The sequence below is a fragment of the Lethenteron reissneri genome, chromosome 61 (genome assembly GCF_015708825.2).
Source record: "Lethenteron reissneri isolate LAM-NWPU_2019-01 chromosome 61, ASM1570882v1, whole genome shotgun sequence".
Taxonomy (NCBI): Eukaryota; Metazoa; Chordata; class Hyperoartia; order Petromyzontiformes; family Petromyzontidae; genus Lethenteron; species Lethenteron reissneri.
Window position 1 is genome coordinate 5,492,599 of NC_083839.1, and position 16,662 is coordinate 5,509,260.

A 16,662-nucleotide genomic window follows, 5' to 3' on the forward strand; every position below is an offset into this window, starting at 1 on the left:
GTGACCTGGTCACAAATGATATCACGGTGACCTGGCCACAAATGATGGCTCGGTGACCTGGCCACAAATGATGGCTCGGTGACCTGGGCACAAATGATAATCCAACAACAATGGGCTCCCCAGCGGAGGTGGGCCTCCTCGTGGAGGTAAGTGTCCCTATCGAGATTGCCTTCTTCGGTGACATTGTCCTCCTCGTGGAGATTGGGCCCTCTCGTGGAGGTGTGTGTGTCCCTTGCGGATAGATGGGCCCCATCGTGGATGTGATCCCCCTCGTGGAGGTAGTCCCCTTCGTGGAGATGAGCCCCATCGCGGAGTCGTGTTTGAAAGAGCGACCCTCCTTTCTCTAAAACAAACTATTTTATTTTACCAGTTAAGGCCTCACTGACCTCTGTACTTATTTTTGTAAGAAGCGACCTGGTCGCAAAAGTGGGTGAGTGCCGAGTGGGTGAGCGCCGAGTGGCTGAGTGTTGAGTGGGTGAGTGTTGAGTGGGTGAGTGTTGAGTGGGTGAGTTTTGAGTGGGTGAGCACTGCGTGGAAGAGCGTCTCGCTCACCGCCGGATGGCGACGGTGAGCCCCTCTGCTGAGTAGGCACAGGGCTGCACGGCCTCGGGGCGCAGGCCCCGGCACCGGAACGTCGACACGAAGGCGTCGCAGGACGACAGCGACCCTAGGGGCCGGGGGTCACGCAGGGGTCACGCGGGGGTTACGCGTGGGTCACGTGGGGGTCACGCGGGGGTCACGCGGGGGTCACGGGTCATCAGGCCCATGCCGAGGAACCACGAACAAGAGGGGAGAGGCAGCAGCAGCCAGCGCCATGAGCAACTCCGCTCACTCTCACAAAGACAAAAGTCCCCTGTGTAGGCTTAACAGACTGTCGGGGCAAGTGCTGTTCGCGTGCGACTATGAAGGCCGGCACGGCACACGAGGGGGTGGGTGGCCAGCAGCACACCCGGCCGTCTTTGTCTCCCCAGTGGCGATGTTTACTACACACCAGGTACTCGTTTGAGTCGATGGAGGGGAGGACACCCACGACCAGCTCAGACAATTGTCACCGGCGTTGGCCGTGAGCGGGAGTCGAACTCGGGTCACTGGGGGGTTCATAGCGTAGCGTAGCGCTAACCGCTGAACCACTGCTCCCCACACGCTCGCAGATGATCACAGACACACTCTCTCACTCAGACACACTCTCTCACTCAGACACAACCTCTCACTCAGACAAAGATAAAAAAAAAGATCCACCATATAGCCTTAACAGACTGTAGGGGCAAGTGCTGTTAGCGAGCACCTATGAAGGCCGCAACGGTACACGAGGGGGTAGGTGGCCAGCACCACGCCCGACCGCCTTTGTATCCCCAGTGGCGATGTTTACACACCGCACCAGGTACTCATTTGAGGCTGAGTCGACCTAGGGGAGGCCCAGAACCGGTTCAGATAATCGTCACTGGTGTTGGCCGTGAGCGGGAATCGAACCCGGGTTGCCAGGTTCATAGCGCAGCGCGCTAACCGCTACACTACTGCTCAGACACACACTCTCACTCAGACACACACTCTCATGAACAGGGTGAGAGAACATAGAAACTCCACACAGCAAGGTGCCCGAGTCGGGAATCGAACCCAGGCGCTATTTGCGGTGATGGGGAAGATTGATGACGATGTTGACGACGATGACGACGATGACAATGACGCTGACGATTACAAAGATGATGACGACAATAACTATGATGATGACGATAATGGCGACAATAATTGTGATGGCGACAATGTTAATGATCAAAAACATGCCGATGATGACGACAATGACTCATGCTGACGACAATAACTATGATGATAATTGTGATGCCGACGATGCTGACGATGAAAAAGATGGTGATGACGACAACGATGCCGCCGACGACAATAATCACGACGATGACGCCGTCGCTGCCGCCGCCGCTCACAGGGGTTGGCCGCGTCGGCGACGAGCAGCGAGCGCAGCGAGGCGAGCTCCACGTCCTTCTGCTCCTGGAAGCCCACCATGGCCCAGTGCAGGTCGCGCGACTTCACGCACGCCACGGTCGCTGGGACGCCACGCGCGGCACGGGCGGCACGGGCGGCACGGGCGGCACGGCACGGGCGGCACGGCACAGGCGGCGAGCGGTTGCCGGGGTGAGGAGACGGCGCAGGGGGTGAGGGTGGGACGGGGAGACACGGCGGTGGTGAGAGACGAGGCGGTGCGCTGGTCACACCGCGCCGTGTGCTGCGTTCCGTCTGTGTGACGGCGCAGTACGGTATTTATAGCATACGCGGTGTGTGTGTGGTGTACGTGATGTGTGTGGTGTATGTGGTGTGTACTGCGTGTGGTGTGTAGCATGCTGTGGTGTGCCGTGTGTAGTGTGTAGCACGCTGCGGTGTGCCGCGTGCGGTGAGTGGTGTGCCGTGCCGGGGTCTCCAACCTTTGTAAGCGAACACCTTCTGCAGCCAGGACACGGGGTTGACCTTCATGAGGGCGTAGGGGACGCACACCACGTGCAGCATGCAGAACACTCCCTGCAGGGCACAGCACCCCCGCCAGCAACACTCGCAACAACACTCCGCCAGCAACACTCACAACACTCGCAACAACACCCGCCAGCCGCACGTTGACGCCACTTCCAGCACCACCACGACCACCGGCACCGCTTCCATCTGCCCCCCCCACCACCACCACCCCCCTCGCCACTCACCGCCAGAATCCCGTGCCAGAGACCCACGTCCTTTTTGAAGTCGAGGACATTCACCATGGTTTCCCCTGCGAAGAAGAGACAGCCGATGAACACAACCACCCTGGCTGCAGGCCGGGGTGCAGGACGGGGTGCAGGCCGGGGGTGCAGGTCGGGTGCAGGACGTGGAAGTTGTGCATGCAACGTGTCGCTCAGGTGTGGACGAGGGGCGATGTGGGACAATGGTTCGTGCGGGACAGCGGCTTCACGTGGGGGACGCCGCAGGGCACCTTCGATGTAGGCGCAGGCCTGGCGCAGGGCGCGGCAGTGCTCCAGGGCGGCGCGGCGCGTCACCGTGACGCCCACCACGCTGCCCTCCCTGCCCGTCTTGTACTGCCGCGGGCACACACGGGGAGGGGGGGGGGATACGATCGTCATCATCATCGTCGTCATCGTCGTCATCCTCGTCATCCTCGTCATCGTCGTCATTGTCGTCATCGTCGTCGTCGTCGTCATCATCGTCGTCGTCATCGTCGTCGTCATCATCGTCGTCATCATCGTCGTCATCATCGTCGTCATCATCGTCGTCGTCGTCATCGTCGTCATCCAAGGACTGCGGCAGCGCGAGCGCGACTCCATCGGCATGGCGCTTTGCGAGCGCTCGGCCCCCGCACCTCGATCATGGCCGTGCTGTCGTCGGCCTCGTGGACGTGAGGCCTCCAGTCCTTGGGCGGCTTCGAGAGGTTCCGCGAGTCGGTGACGAACCACTGCACCTTGGGCCAGCCTGGGACGACAGAAAGGAGAGACACGGCGATGACGACGATGACGACGATGACGATAACAATGACGACAATGACGACGACGATGACGACGACAACGATGACGACAACGATGACGACAACGATGACGACGACAACGATGACAACGACGATGATGACGACGGCGATGACGACAACGATGACGATGACAACGATGACAACGACGACGATGAAATCGACGATGACAATCACGACGACGACGACGACGTCCACCGCTGTGCGGCGGCCTCTTATGGAGGAGGAGGAGCGTGTGGCCCACACGGTGGGTTGCATGGCCACAGTCGCACTGCTGCGGCTCGTGCCTTGCAACCCAATCGAGTCACCTGCGCCGCAATCATTCTCAAGTTGGCAGACGAGGACGATGTGCGTGTACGACGTGCCCGATGGCTGGCGAGTTACGCGCGTGCGATATGTGATGCGGGCGATGTGTGTGATGCCTGCGACACGCGTGATGTGTGCGACGTGCGACCTTTGAACTGCACGATGTCACCGGTGGGGCCCTTGGGAAGGCCGCGGTGGCACGCGTCGCTCGTGAGCGCCACGGCCACGCCGCACGTGCCCAGCAGGAAGCCGATCTGCTGGCTCGCCGAATCCTGCACCCACAGCACAGGTCGCCACGGTCAACCCGCCACGGTCAACCCGCCACGGTCAACCCGCCACGGTCAACCCGCCACGGTCAACCCGCCACGGTCAACCCGCCACGGTCAACCCGCCACGGTCAACCCGCCACGGTCAACCTGCCACGGTCAACCCGCCACGGTCAACCCGCCACGGTCAACCCGCCACGGTCAACCCGCCACGGTCAACCCGCCACGGTCAACCTGCCACGGTCAACCCGCCACGGTCAACCCGCAACGGTCAACCCGCCACGGTCAACCCGCCACGGTCAACCCGCCACGGTCAACCCGCCACGGTCACCCGCCCAGGTGAAAGGTGGAAAGGGTGACATTGATGTTGATGTTGTAACTCATCAGGAGGAAAATGCTGCTGATGCTACTTCTGCTGCTGAGGAAAGCACTGCTGATGCTGCTGCCGAAGATGATGATGGTGCTGATGATGGTGCTGTTGCTGATGATGATGGTGGTGGTGCTGCTGCTGATGATGGTGGTGGTGGTGGTGGTGCTGCTGATGATGATGATGGTGGTGCTGCTGATGATGATGGTGGTGGTGGTGCTGCTGCTGCTGCTGGTGGTGCTGCTGGTGGTGGTGCTGCTGCTGGTGGTGGTGGTGCTGGTGATGATGATGGTGATGGTGGTGCTGCTGATGATGATGGTGGTGGTGCTGCTGGTGGTGGTGGTGGTGCTGGTGATGATGATGGTGGTGGTGGTGCTGCTGATGATGATGGTGGTGGTGCTGCTGGTGGTGGTGGTGGTGCTGCTGCTGCTGGTGGTGCTGCTGCTAGTGGTGATGGTGCTGCTGGTGCTGCTGCTGCTGCTGGTGGTGCTGCTGCCGATGCCGCCGATGGCAGTGGCGGCCCGCGCACCTTGCGAGAGAGCGGCACCTCGACGGGCACCGGCGTGAGCTGTGCCAGGAGGCAGCCGTAGAATGCGGTGACGAACGCGGTGGCGTCGCTGTTGGGGTACACCAGCGCCACCTGGACAAAGAATAACGGCACCCACCCACCTCTGTTTCGCCTCGGCCACTCGCGACAAACGCGGAATTCGACACCGAGTGGAGGCCGCCCACCACCTAGGCCTGACAGCCCCGCGAGCCACGCTTCACCGCACAACCGCCACCGGCACAATCACCACCACCACCCGCATAACCATCATCGCCACCACCACCGGCATAACCACCACCACCATCACCGGCACAATTGTCACAACCACCACACAGCCTGCGATGATTACTACCGATCAGGCGAGCACGCCTACACTCACACCACCACCACCATCATCATCATCAATGCCACCACTACTAGCATCATTACCACCACAACCACCACTATTATCACCACTACCAACACCGCAATCATAATTACCACCACCGTCATCATTGTTACTACTACCGGCACAACAACCACTACTGCCACCATCACCACACAGCCTGCAACGCTAACTCACGTACGCACAAAGCAAAGACAAAGATCCCCCCCCCCCGTATGGCCTCAACAGGTATGTTGTGGCAAGTGCTGTCAGCGAGAACCTATGAAGTAGTGGTGGTGTAGTAGTCGTAGTGGTGGTGGTAATAGCGGTGTAGTCGTAGTGTAGTAGTCGTGGTGGCATAGCAGGAGTGGTTGTTCAGTCGTGGTAGCAGTGATATAGTAGTGCTTTGATTGTAGTAATCGTGTAGTGGAAGTGGTTTAGTGGTAGTGGTTGTGCATTAGTGGTAGTGGTGAAGTAGTAGTGGTCATGGTTTAGTAGTGGTAGTAATGGTGTAGTAGTGGTTGAGGCGGTGTAGTAGTGGTAGTGGTGGTAGTTGGCTGTCGTTGTGGTGGTGGCCACACACCCACCGTGTACTGGCTTGTAGTAGGTGTGGTGTAGTGGTGTAGTAGTGGTGTAGTAATGGTGTAGTAGTGGTGGTCACACAATCACACTCTGTCCCGGTGTGTAGTAGTGGTGGTGGTGTAGTAGTGGTGGTGTAGTAGTGGTGGTAGCATAGTAGTGGTGGTGTAGTAGTGGTGGTGGTGTAGTAGTGGTGGTCACACAATCACACTCTGTCCCGGTGTGTAGTAGTGGTGGTGGTGTAGTAGTGGTGGTGTAGTAGTGGTGGTAGCATAGTAGTGGTGGTGTAGTAGTGGTGGTGGTGTAGTAGTGGTGGTGTAGTAGTGGTGGTGGTGTAGTAGTGGTGGTGGTGTAGTAGTGGTGGTGGTGTAGTAGTGGTGGTGGTGTAGTAGTGGTAGTGTAGTAGTGGTGGTGGTGTAGTAGTGGTGGTGGTGTAGTAGTGGTGGTGGTGTAGTAGTGGTGGTAGTGTAGTAGTGGTGGTGGTGTAGTAGTGGTGGTGGTGTAGTAGTGGTGGTGATGGTCACACACTCACCCTGTGTCTCGGATTGTAGTAGTAGTGGTGGTAGTGGTGGTGGTGTAGTGGTGGTGGTGTAGTAGTGGTGGTGGTGTAGTGGTGGTGTAGTGGTGGTGTAGTAGTAGTGGTGGTGGTGGTGGTGTAGTAGTGGTTGTGGTGGAGTGGTGGTGGTGGTGGTGGTCACACACTCACCCTGTGTCCCGGCTTGTAGTAGTAGTGGTGGTAGTGGTGGTGTAGTAGTGGTAGTGTAGTAGTGGTGGTGGTGTAGTAGTGGTGGTGGTGTAGTAGTGGTGGTGGTGTAGTAGTGGTGGTGGTGTAGTAGTGGTGGTAGTGTAGTAGTGGTGGTGGTGTAGTAGTGGTGGTAGTGTAGTAGTGGTGGTGGTGTAGTAGTGGTGGTGGTGTAGTAGTGGTGGTAGTGTAGTAGTGGTGGTGGTGTAGTAGTGGTGGTGGTGTAGTAGTGGTGGTGATGGTCACACACTCACCCTGTGTCTCGGATTGTAGTAGTAGTGGTGGTAGTGGTGGTGGTGTAGTGGTGGTGGTGTAGTAGTGGTGGTGGTGTAGTGGTGGTGTAGTGGTGGTGTAGTAGTAGTGGTGGTGGTGGTGGTGTAGTAGTGGTTGTGGTGGAGTGGTGGTGGTGGTGGTGGTCACACACTCACCCTGTGTCCCGGCTTGTAGTAGTAGTGGTGGTAGTGGTGGTGTAGTAGTGGTAGTGTAGTAGTGGTGGTGGTGTAGTAGTGGTGGTGGTGTAGTAGTGGTGGTAGTGTAGTAGTGGTGGTGGTGTAGTAGTGGTGGTAGTGTAGTAGTGGTGGTGGTGTAGTAGTGGTGGTGGTGTAGTAGTGGTGGTGGTGTAGTAGTGGTGGTAGTGTAGTAGTGGTGGTGGTGTAGTAGTGGTGGTGGTGTTGTAGTGGTGGTGGTGTAGTAGTGGTGGTGGTGTAGTTGTGATGGTGGTGTAGTAGTGGTGGTGTAGTAGTGGTGGTGGTGTAGTAGTGGTGGTGGTGTAGTAGTGGTGGTGGTGTAGTAGTGGTGGTGGTGTAGTAGTGGTGGTGGTGTAGTAGTGGTGGTGGTGTAGTAGTGGTGGTGATGGTCACACACTCACCCTGTGTCTCGGATTGTAGTAGTAGTGGTGGTAGTGGTGGTGGTGTAGTGGTGGTGGTGTAGTAGTAGTGGTGGTGGTGTAGTGGTGGTGTAGTGGTGGTGTAGTGGTGGTGTAGTAGTAGTGGTGGTGGTGGTGGTGTAGTAGTGGTTGTGGTGGAGTGGTGGTGGTGGTGGTGGCCACACACTGACCCTGTGTCCCGGCTTGAGTAGTAGTGGTGGTAGTGGTGGTGGTGTAGTGGTGGTGGTGTAGTAGTAGTGGTGGTGGTGTAGTGGTGGTGTAGTGGTGGTGTAGTGGTGGTGTAGTAGTAGTGGTGGTGGTGGTGGTGTAGTAGTGGTTGTGGTGGAGTGGTCGTGGTGGTGGTGGCCACACACTGACCCTGTGTCCCGGCTTGAGTAGTAGTGGTGGTAGTGGTGGTGGTGTAGTGGTGGTGGTGTAGTAGTAGTGGTGGTGGTGTAGTGGTGGTGTAGTGGTGGTGTAGTGGTGGTGTAGTAGTAGTGGTGGTGGTGGTGGTGTAGTAGTGGTTGTGGTGGAGTGGTGGTGGTGGTGGTGGCCACACACTGACCCTGTGTCCCGGCTTGAGTAGTAGTGGTGGTAGTGGTGGTGGTGTAGTGGTGGTGGTGTAGTAGTAGTGGTGTAGTGGTGGTGTAGTGGTGGTGTAGTGGTGGTGTAGTAGTAGTGGTGGTGGTGGTGGTGTAGTAGTGGTTGTGGTGGAGTGGTGGTGGTGGTGGTGGCCACACACTCACCCTGTGTCCCGGCTTGAGTCCGCCGTCCGGCTTGCCGCTGAGTTTGTGGAGCAGCGCGAAGGCCACCTTCATGCTCCGGCTCCACAGCTTCCCTGCACACACCATCACCATCAACATCACCACCATCACCAACATAACCATCATCACCAACATCACCAACATCACCAACATCACCAACATCACCAACATCACCAACATAACCATCACCATCAACATCACCACCATCACCAACATAACCATCATCACCAACATCACCAACATCACCAACATCACCAACATCACCAACATCACCAACATAACCATCACCATCAACATCACCAACATCACCAACATCACCAACATCACCAACATAACCATCACCATCAACATCACCAACATCACCAACATCACCAACATCACCAACATCACCAACATAACCAACATAACCAATATAACCATCACCATCAACATCACCACCATCACCAACATCACCAACATAACCATCACCGACATCACCATCACCGACATCACCAACATAACCATCACCATCAACATCCCCACCATCACCAACATAACCAACATCACCATAACCAACATCACCATCACCAACATCACCATCATCAACATCACCAACATCACCAACATCACCAACATCACCATCACCAACATCACCATCGCCAATATCACCATCACCAACATCACCAACATCACCATCACCAACATCACCAACATCACCAACATCACCAACATCACCATCACCAACATCACCAACATCACCATCATCAACATCACCAACATCACCACCATCATCAACATCACCAACATCACCAACATAACCATCACCATCACCAACATCACCACCATCACCAACATCACCATCGCCAATATCACCATCACCATCATCGACATCGCCGCGCCGCGAGTGTGAGCACGTACCGTAAGTGAGCGTGCCGAGCGGCTTGCCGTAGGCGTCCAGCGTCGTGGTGCACGGCATCTTGGAGGCCGTGCTCCCCCACCGCTCCAGCACCGCTTCGAGTGACGCCCCCGCCGCACCGCACTCACTGCACTCACCACAATCACCGCCACCGCCACCACCGCCGCCGCCACCAGGACCCACCACCAACCTCTCACCCCGCCCTGGCCTCATCTCGGGACCGCGAGGCCTCGGCTGGTTGGGGTCCGGCTGGTGGACTGCGACGCCGCAATAAGAAAACAAAGACAAAGATCCCCCGTGTGGCCTCAACAGACTTGTTGGGGCAAGTGGTGTTAGCATGCTCCTATGAAGGCCGGCGTGGCGCACGAAGAAGTGGATGGCCAGGACCGCGCCCGGCCGCCTTTGTCTCCCTAGTGGCCATGTTTACTACACACCGCACCAGGTCATTCGACCGAAGGGAGGTCCTGGACCGTTTCAGATAATCGTCATCGGTGTTGGCCGTGAGCGGGAATCGAACTCGGGTCGCCGGGTTCGTAGCGCAGAGCGCTAACCACACCCAGACGTGGGCAAAGATCTCTCGTGTAGATTGCACACGATGTTGGGGCAAGCACTGTCAGCAAAGGCCACCAGGCCTGGCCCTCTTTGTCTCCCCAATGCTGATGTTTACGCAACGCATCGGGGGTGTGGATATATTTGGGTCGCCGCTAAACTACCGCTCCCCACCAACATCATCATCATTGTCATAGGCCCTGTGTAGGCCCAATATAGGCCCCGTAAAAGCCATGTATAGGCTCCGTGCAGGCTCCGTGCAGGCCCCATGTAGGCCCAGATGAGGCCCTGTGTAGGCCCAGTGCAGGCCTCGTGTGCGAGCGTGACGCAGCGCTGCCGCCGAGCGTGGGTGGAGTTCTCTCGGTACCTTCCAGGAGCTCCTCCGAGTCGTCCACAAAGAACTCCTTGAGCGGAGGTCTCTTCGGCCGCTTGAGGGTCTCCACCAGCTGCTGGATCTTGGCGGAGACACGGCTATTCACCGGGACTCCTGCATGCGGCGAACACGCGGAATCATCATCATGATCATCATCCACCCATCAATCATCCACCCATCAATCATTCACCCATCAATCATTCACCCATCAATGATTCACCCATCAATCCTCCACCCAAAAATCATCTAACCATCGATCATCCATCATTGTCATCAGCAGCAGCAGCGGTAGCAGCAGCACCATCATCAGTAAATGCATCACCAACAACAGCGCCATCACCAATAACTGCACTACGCTCACGGTCAACGCTGGTGACAAATATCTGAATTGGTCACATGCAGCTTGCACCGTACATCGGCGCGCTAACTGCTGCCACTACCGCTCCCCCCACCACCACCACCCGCTGCCGTCACCACCACCACCCGCCGCCACCACCACCACCCACCGCTACCATCAACCGTTACCACCACCACCAACCGCCACCACCACAACCAACCATCGCCACCACCACCGACACCAAAGATGAAAGATCCCCCGTATAGCCTTAATGGACTATAGGGGGCAAGTGATGTTAGCGAGCACCTATAAAGGCCCGGCACGGCACACGAAGGGGTGGGTGGCCAGCATCACGCCCGGCCGCCTTTTTCTCCCTAGTGGCGATGCTTACACATTATACCAGGTACTCATGTGAGACTGAGTCGACCTAGGGGAGGGGCCCAGGACCGGTTCAGATAATCGTCACTGGTGTTGACCGTGAGCAGGAATCGAACTTGGGTCGCCGGGTTCACAGCGCAGCGCAGCGCTAACCGGTACACTACCGCTCCCGTTGCCACAACCGTCGCCGCCGCCACCACCACCACCTCCGTGCTGGTGCCACGCACCGTCGGCCGTCTCCATGAGCTCAACGTTGCCGAGGCGGCGTGGGAGGCCCCGCACGGAGGCCACGTGCGAGCGCTTGGCATGGGGCGGCCGCCCCGGGGGGTGGCGCTCGCTGGCGCCGCTCGTCACGTCCGGCGGAGCCCCGTAGCTCCCTGTTCGCACGCACACACGGACACACGGATACACACACACACAGACACACGGATGGATACACACAGACACACACACACAGACAGACACACACACAGACACACACGCACAGATACACACAAACACACACAAACACACACACAGGCACACACAGACACACACACAGACACACACGGATAGACACACAGACACACACGGATAGGCACACACACACACAGACACACACAGACACACACACACAGACACACACACACAGACATACACAGACACACACACAGACACACACAGACACACACACACGGACACACAGACACACACAGACACACAGACACACACACAGACACGCACAGACACACACAGACACACACACACAGACACACACAGACACACACACACACAGACACACACACACACAGACATACACAGACACACACAGACAGACACACACAGACACAAAGATAAGTCACATGAACCCACCCCCCCACCCACTCTCCTCGCACTGTGATGACATCACCCCGTTACTCCTCGATCTATGAGATCGGAAGCAAGAAGACTTCTTCGAAATTCCGGCGAATCGCGCGATGAGGCTGCTGATGGTTGTTGTTGTTGTCGTAATCACCAGCGAAACGTCGCGTTACTCAAAAACAATAAATGTTGGAGTGAGTTTACTCTCCAACACGCCAGTGTGCTGTGCTAGTCTGCAGTTTTGCTTTCCTAGGCTACACATCCAGTGTTCTCGTCGCCTTCGAAATTGTGAGACTGCCGTTGTTGAGTGTGCCTGTTGCACCAGTGCCAACGCAGCACCCAACCGTGTAGCGATGGCAGTGGCAGGGGCTGTGATGGACGGCATGGGGCAGTGCAGCGGTCGTCTCCAGCTACAGAACCACTCAATTGTAACTGCTGGCGAAAAACGTCGGACTTCAGATTGTAAATGTTGCGTCTTTGCTCTCCAACACGCCGGTGTGGCTGTACTCGTAACGAATCGGCACGTTTTGTCTACGTGACAAACCTTACTCATTGGCTGTGCCGGGTGGTGGCCGGTTAACGACACATTTATATTCACACGATCTCATCCCCCAAAATACGGATATCCCTGCGTGTAGCCTGTAACACACTATTGGGGCAAGTGCTGTTAGCGAGCAGCACCTATGAAGGCCGGCACGGCACACGAGGGGGTGGGTGGCCAGCACCACGCCCGGCCGCCTTTGTCTCCCCAGTGGCGATGTTTACTACGCACCGCACCGGTGCTCATTTCTGGCCAAGTCGACCTAGGGGAGGCTCAGGACCGGTTCAGGTAACCGTCACCGGTGTTGGCCGTGAGCGGAGTACGGTTATTATGCAACGGTACGCGATCTTCGGATCGTGATACACCGTCAGCTGCATCGCGAATCGCGTCGCCCGCAGTCGTCATTCCCGCCGCTTGTCGCTCGTAACATTCGCCAAGCACTTCCTACACCGCGTCCGGGGCGGACGGCTCAACCCGGGGCCCGCGGGGCCCTGACCGCGGGCCTACTACTCCCAAGGCGCCGCAGCTTTGCCGCCCGCAAAACATCGAGCGGCGGCCGCGTGACGTCGCGGGCGGGCTACTTTACGGCCGGAGGTCGATGTCGGAGGCGGCGGCTGGGGGCCCCGCGGCGATCGATGGGCCCGGACGCTCTGCCACGGCCGGCGGGTTGGCGCCGCGAGTCCATAAAACGTAGAGCCGCCCCCCCCCCCGCCCCCCCGCCCCTCCGCCGTCAACGGCCGCTTTATTTACGAGCGGACCGGACGGGCAAGGTGGGCGCTTGCGTTTGACGGCGCGCGGTTAAACCCCCTCCTCCCCGGCGCTTTACGATCGGCTCCGCGAGGCCCCGGGGATGCTCGCCGCCCGTCCTCACCGACTCGCGAGCGGCCCGCCACGGCGTCGGCGAGGGCCCCGACGCTGCAGGCGGCGCCCGGCCCCAGCGGCCCCGGCGCCAGCGCTTCCGCCCCCCCGGCCCCCCCCGTGGCCACGCCCGTCCCGTCGGCCCAGCGGGGGCCACCCAGGCACGCCAGCGCCCCGTGCGACACCGACAACCGGGCGCCGTCGCCCGTCGGCCAGTGCTGCTGCTGCTGCTGGTGGTGGTGGTGCTGGTGGAACTGGTGGAGCTGCTGCTGCTGCTGGTACTGGTGGTGGTGCAGGTGGTGGTGGCGATGGCGGTGGTGGTGGATGGCGTCCGCGGCCGGCCGGCCGATTGCTCCGCCGCGGACCGGCGTGCAGTCGGAGCTCACGGAGCGCCGGTCGGCCGAGCGGCCGGCGCTGTGCGAGGAGGACGACGAGGCGGACGAGGAGGAGGTGGAGGAGCGCCGCACGGCCCGGCTGATCCACCGCTCCACGCTGAGGCTGCACGGGCTGGCGGAGGAGGGGGTGGCGCCGCCGACGCTACCGCCGGCGCCGCCGCCGTCTTCGCGGTCCACGGCCGGGCAGTGCAGAGAGCCGTCATCGTCGGATGCGGACGAGGTGTCTGAAAGGACGGGAGTGGGGGGGGAGCCCAAGTGGTATGAGTGCGCGTGCATGTTTGTGTGTATCGATGTGCGTGTGTGCGCGTAGGTGCGGCGTAGCAGGTTAGCGCGCTGCGCTACGAACCCGGCGACCCGAGCTCGATTGCCGCTAAACGGCCAACACCGTCAGTGACGATTATCTGATCTGGTACCTGGGCCTCCCCTAGGTCGACTCAGCCTCGATTGAGTACCTGGTGCGGTGTGTAAACATCGCCAATAGGGAGACAAAGGCGGCCGGGCGTGGTGCTGGTCACTCACCCTCTCATGTAGCGTTGTGGCCTTAATAGGTGCTCGCTAATAGCACTTGCCCCTACAGTCTGCTAAGGCTACACGGGGATCTTTCTCTTTGTCTTTGTGTGTGTGCGTGCCGGCACCTGGGGGGGTGTAGGTGTCCACGGACATCTGTGCGACTAGCGAGTCGCGTTTGGAAGGCATGGGGACCCCCGAGCGCCGCTCGCGCTGCCTCGCCAGTGCGTCCTGCACCGCCTCCGAGTGCTCGTCTGCACCGCCCACGCACGCCCACACGCACAAAGACAGACACGCGGACGCACGCACGCACACGGACAGACACGCGAACGAATGAACACGCGGACGCACAGCCAGGTGGATGCACGGACGCACGGACATGAGCACTGACGGACAGATAGACACGCAGACAGTGAGACCGATAGACAGTCAGACAAACAAATGGACAGATGGACAGACGTATGGATGGATGAATGGAAGGAGAGATTCGTGCAAATACAAATAGATGGACAAACGGACATATGGACAGATGGACAGACAAATGGGCAGATATACGCATGGAGAGACAAAGCAGTGGATATCAAGTTATACTAGCAGATGTAGGGTGAGAGACAGACGGACAGATGAGCAGAGGGACAGAAGGGCAAGATAGGTGGACAGATGGATGGACAGACGGCCGGACAATAAGGTCGATGGACAGACACTGGAACGGACGGAGAGACAGATAAACTGGTGGTTGGATAAATTGATGACAGACGGTTGGACAGATGGATGGATAAAAAGAATGGACAAGCAGATTAGACAGACAGACACGGACAGCGTTGGTTGTACAGATGGACAGACAAGACAAGGCCTAAAGCAGTAGCGATCATCACAGAACAAATGGCAGTGGCAGCAATCCCAGTGATGGTGGTGGTGGTGATGGTGGTGGTAAGGATGATGATAATGGTGGTGATGATAATGGTGGTGGTAGTAATGGTGGTGGTGGGGGTTGTGGTGGTGCGAGTGTAGGCGTGCTCGCCTGATCGGTAGTAATCATCGCAGGCCGTGTAGTGGTGGTGGCGGTGGTTGTGCCGGTGGTGTTGGTGGAGCGGTGAAGCGTGGCTCGTGGGGCTGTCGGGCCTAGGAGGCAGCAGCCTCCGCTCGGTGTTGAATTCCGCATCCACTTTAACAACAACAACAACAACACAAGTAGTAGGAGTAGTATTGTTGTTGTTGTTGCGAGGGGGGCGGGGGGGTTTGGGGGGAGCTGCTGCTGCTGCGTGATCCCAAGTGAGTCCTCCACGCGCTCGCTCCACGCGCTCGCTCCACGCGCTCGCTCCACGCGGCTCGCTCCACGCGGCTCGCTCCACGCGGCTCGCTCCACGCGGCTCGCTCCACGCGCTCGCTCCACGCGCCTCGCTCCACGCGGCTCGCTCCACGCGGCTCGCTCCACGCGGCTCGCTCCACGCGGCTCGCTCCACGCGGCTCGCTCCACGCGGCTCGCTCCACGCGGCTCGCTCCACGCGGCTCGCTCCACGCGGCTCGCTCCACGCGCTCGCTCCACGCGGCTCGCTTCCACGCGCTCGCTCCACGCGGCTCGCTCCACGCGGCTCGCTCCACGCGGCTCGCTCCACGCGCTCGCTCCACGCGGCTCGCTCCACGCGGCTCGCTCCACGCGGCTCGCTCCACGCGGCTCGCTCCACGCGGCTCGCTCCACGCGGCTCGCTCCACGCGGCTCGCTCCACGCGCTCGCTCCACGCGGCTCGCTTCACGCGCTCGCTCCACGCGGCTCGCTTCACGCGCTCGCTCCACGCGGCTCGCTCCACGCGGCTCGCTCCACGCGGCTCGCTCCACGCGGCTCGCTCCACGCGGCTCGCTCCACGCGGCTCGCTCCACGCGGCTCGCTCCACGCGGCTCGCTCCACGCGCTCGCTCCACGCGGCTCGCTTCACGCGGCTCGCTTCACGCGCTCGCTCCACGCGGCTCGCTCCACGCGGCTCGCTCCACGCGGCTCGCTCCACGCGCTCGCTCCACGCGGCTCGCTCCACGCGGCTCGCTCCACGCGCTCGCTCCACCACTCGCCCCACGCCCTCGCTCTACTCGTGGCGAGCACACGACGCGTTTTCGCAACAACGCGACGGTCCCCCCCGTTGCAACGCGGACCGTGCACCGTTGTAACGCAGAAGGCGCCTTCCGCTAGAACGCGGTTTCTGAGCGGTGGACGACGACGACGACGAACTACTTTCCTGCGCCGCGCGGCTGAACGCTCGTTGGCCGGGTGTCCGCGGCGCGGAGCGGCACGCCGCCGCCTCGCCGCTCTCAATGATCACCGTAGTTACACGGCGTCACGGCCGGCCGCCCGGGTAACGACGCGGGGATAAATTACGTCCGCGCGCTGTAGCCGCGACGGGGTGGCGTTTCACGCTCGTAAATCGGCTCGGCCGGGTGCCGTGTGGGTCGCCGCCAGACGGCCCGGCAGTGCCGCCCGGCGCCGGCACCCGGCGGACGATCCCTGCCCCTCGCTCGTTTGCTCCGGTGGCTCTCTCGCTGTCGGTCGGTCTTCGCTGCTACCTCCGCTGTCACCATCGGCCCCCCCCCCTCCTGTCACTCTCTTACTGCTACTGCCGCTGTAGGGACGTGCGGTCAGGGGAGGCAGGGGAGGCACAGCCTCACCTGTCAAACTCCAATGGAAATAGT

At 59.6% G+C, this 16,662-nt stretch overlaps 1 protein-coding gene across 1 annotated transcript in view; it reads right to left on the reverse strand.

The window, feature by feature from the left end:
- Positions 1–16,551, reverse strand: part of LOC133358264 (disco-interacting protein 2 homolog C-like) — a 55,487-nt gene extending 38,936 nt beyond the window's left edge. The window contains exons 1-17 of the mRNA XM_061576503.1: positions 16,537–16,551; positions 15,779–16,061; positions 15,006–15,149; positions 14,113–14,238; positions 13,096–13,701; positions 11,071–11,220; positions 10,123–10,242; positions 9,209–9,463; positions 8,294–8,385; positions 4,980–5,090; positions 3,966–4,089; positions 3,353–3,462; positions 2,969–3,071; positions 2,703–2,767; positions 2,433–2,526; positions 1,938–2,057; positions 553–667 (exon numbers count right to left, since the gene is read on the reverse strand). Coding sequence (XP_061432487.1) covers positions 553–667; positions 1,938–2,057; positions 2,433–2,526; positions 2,703–2,767; positions 2,969–3,071; positions 3,353–3,462; positions 3,966–4,089; positions 4,980–5,090; positions 8,294–8,385; positions 9,209–9,463; positions 10,123–10,242; positions 11,071–11,220; positions 13,096–13,701; positions 14,113–14,238; positions 15,006–15,149; positions 15,779–16,061; positions 16,537–16,551 — 2,633 coding nt within the window. The remainder of the gene's footprint in view (positions 1–552; positions 668–1,937; positions 2,058–2,432; positions 2,527–2,702; positions 2,768–2,968; positions 3,072–3,352; positions 3,463–3,965; positions 4,090–4,979; positions 5,091–8,293; positions 8,386–9,208; positions 9,464–10,122; positions 10,243–11,070; positions 11,221–13,095; positions 13,702–14,112; positions 14,239–15,005; positions 15,150–15,778; positions 16,062–16,536) is intronic.
- Positions 16,552–16,662: the final 111 nt, after the last annotated feature.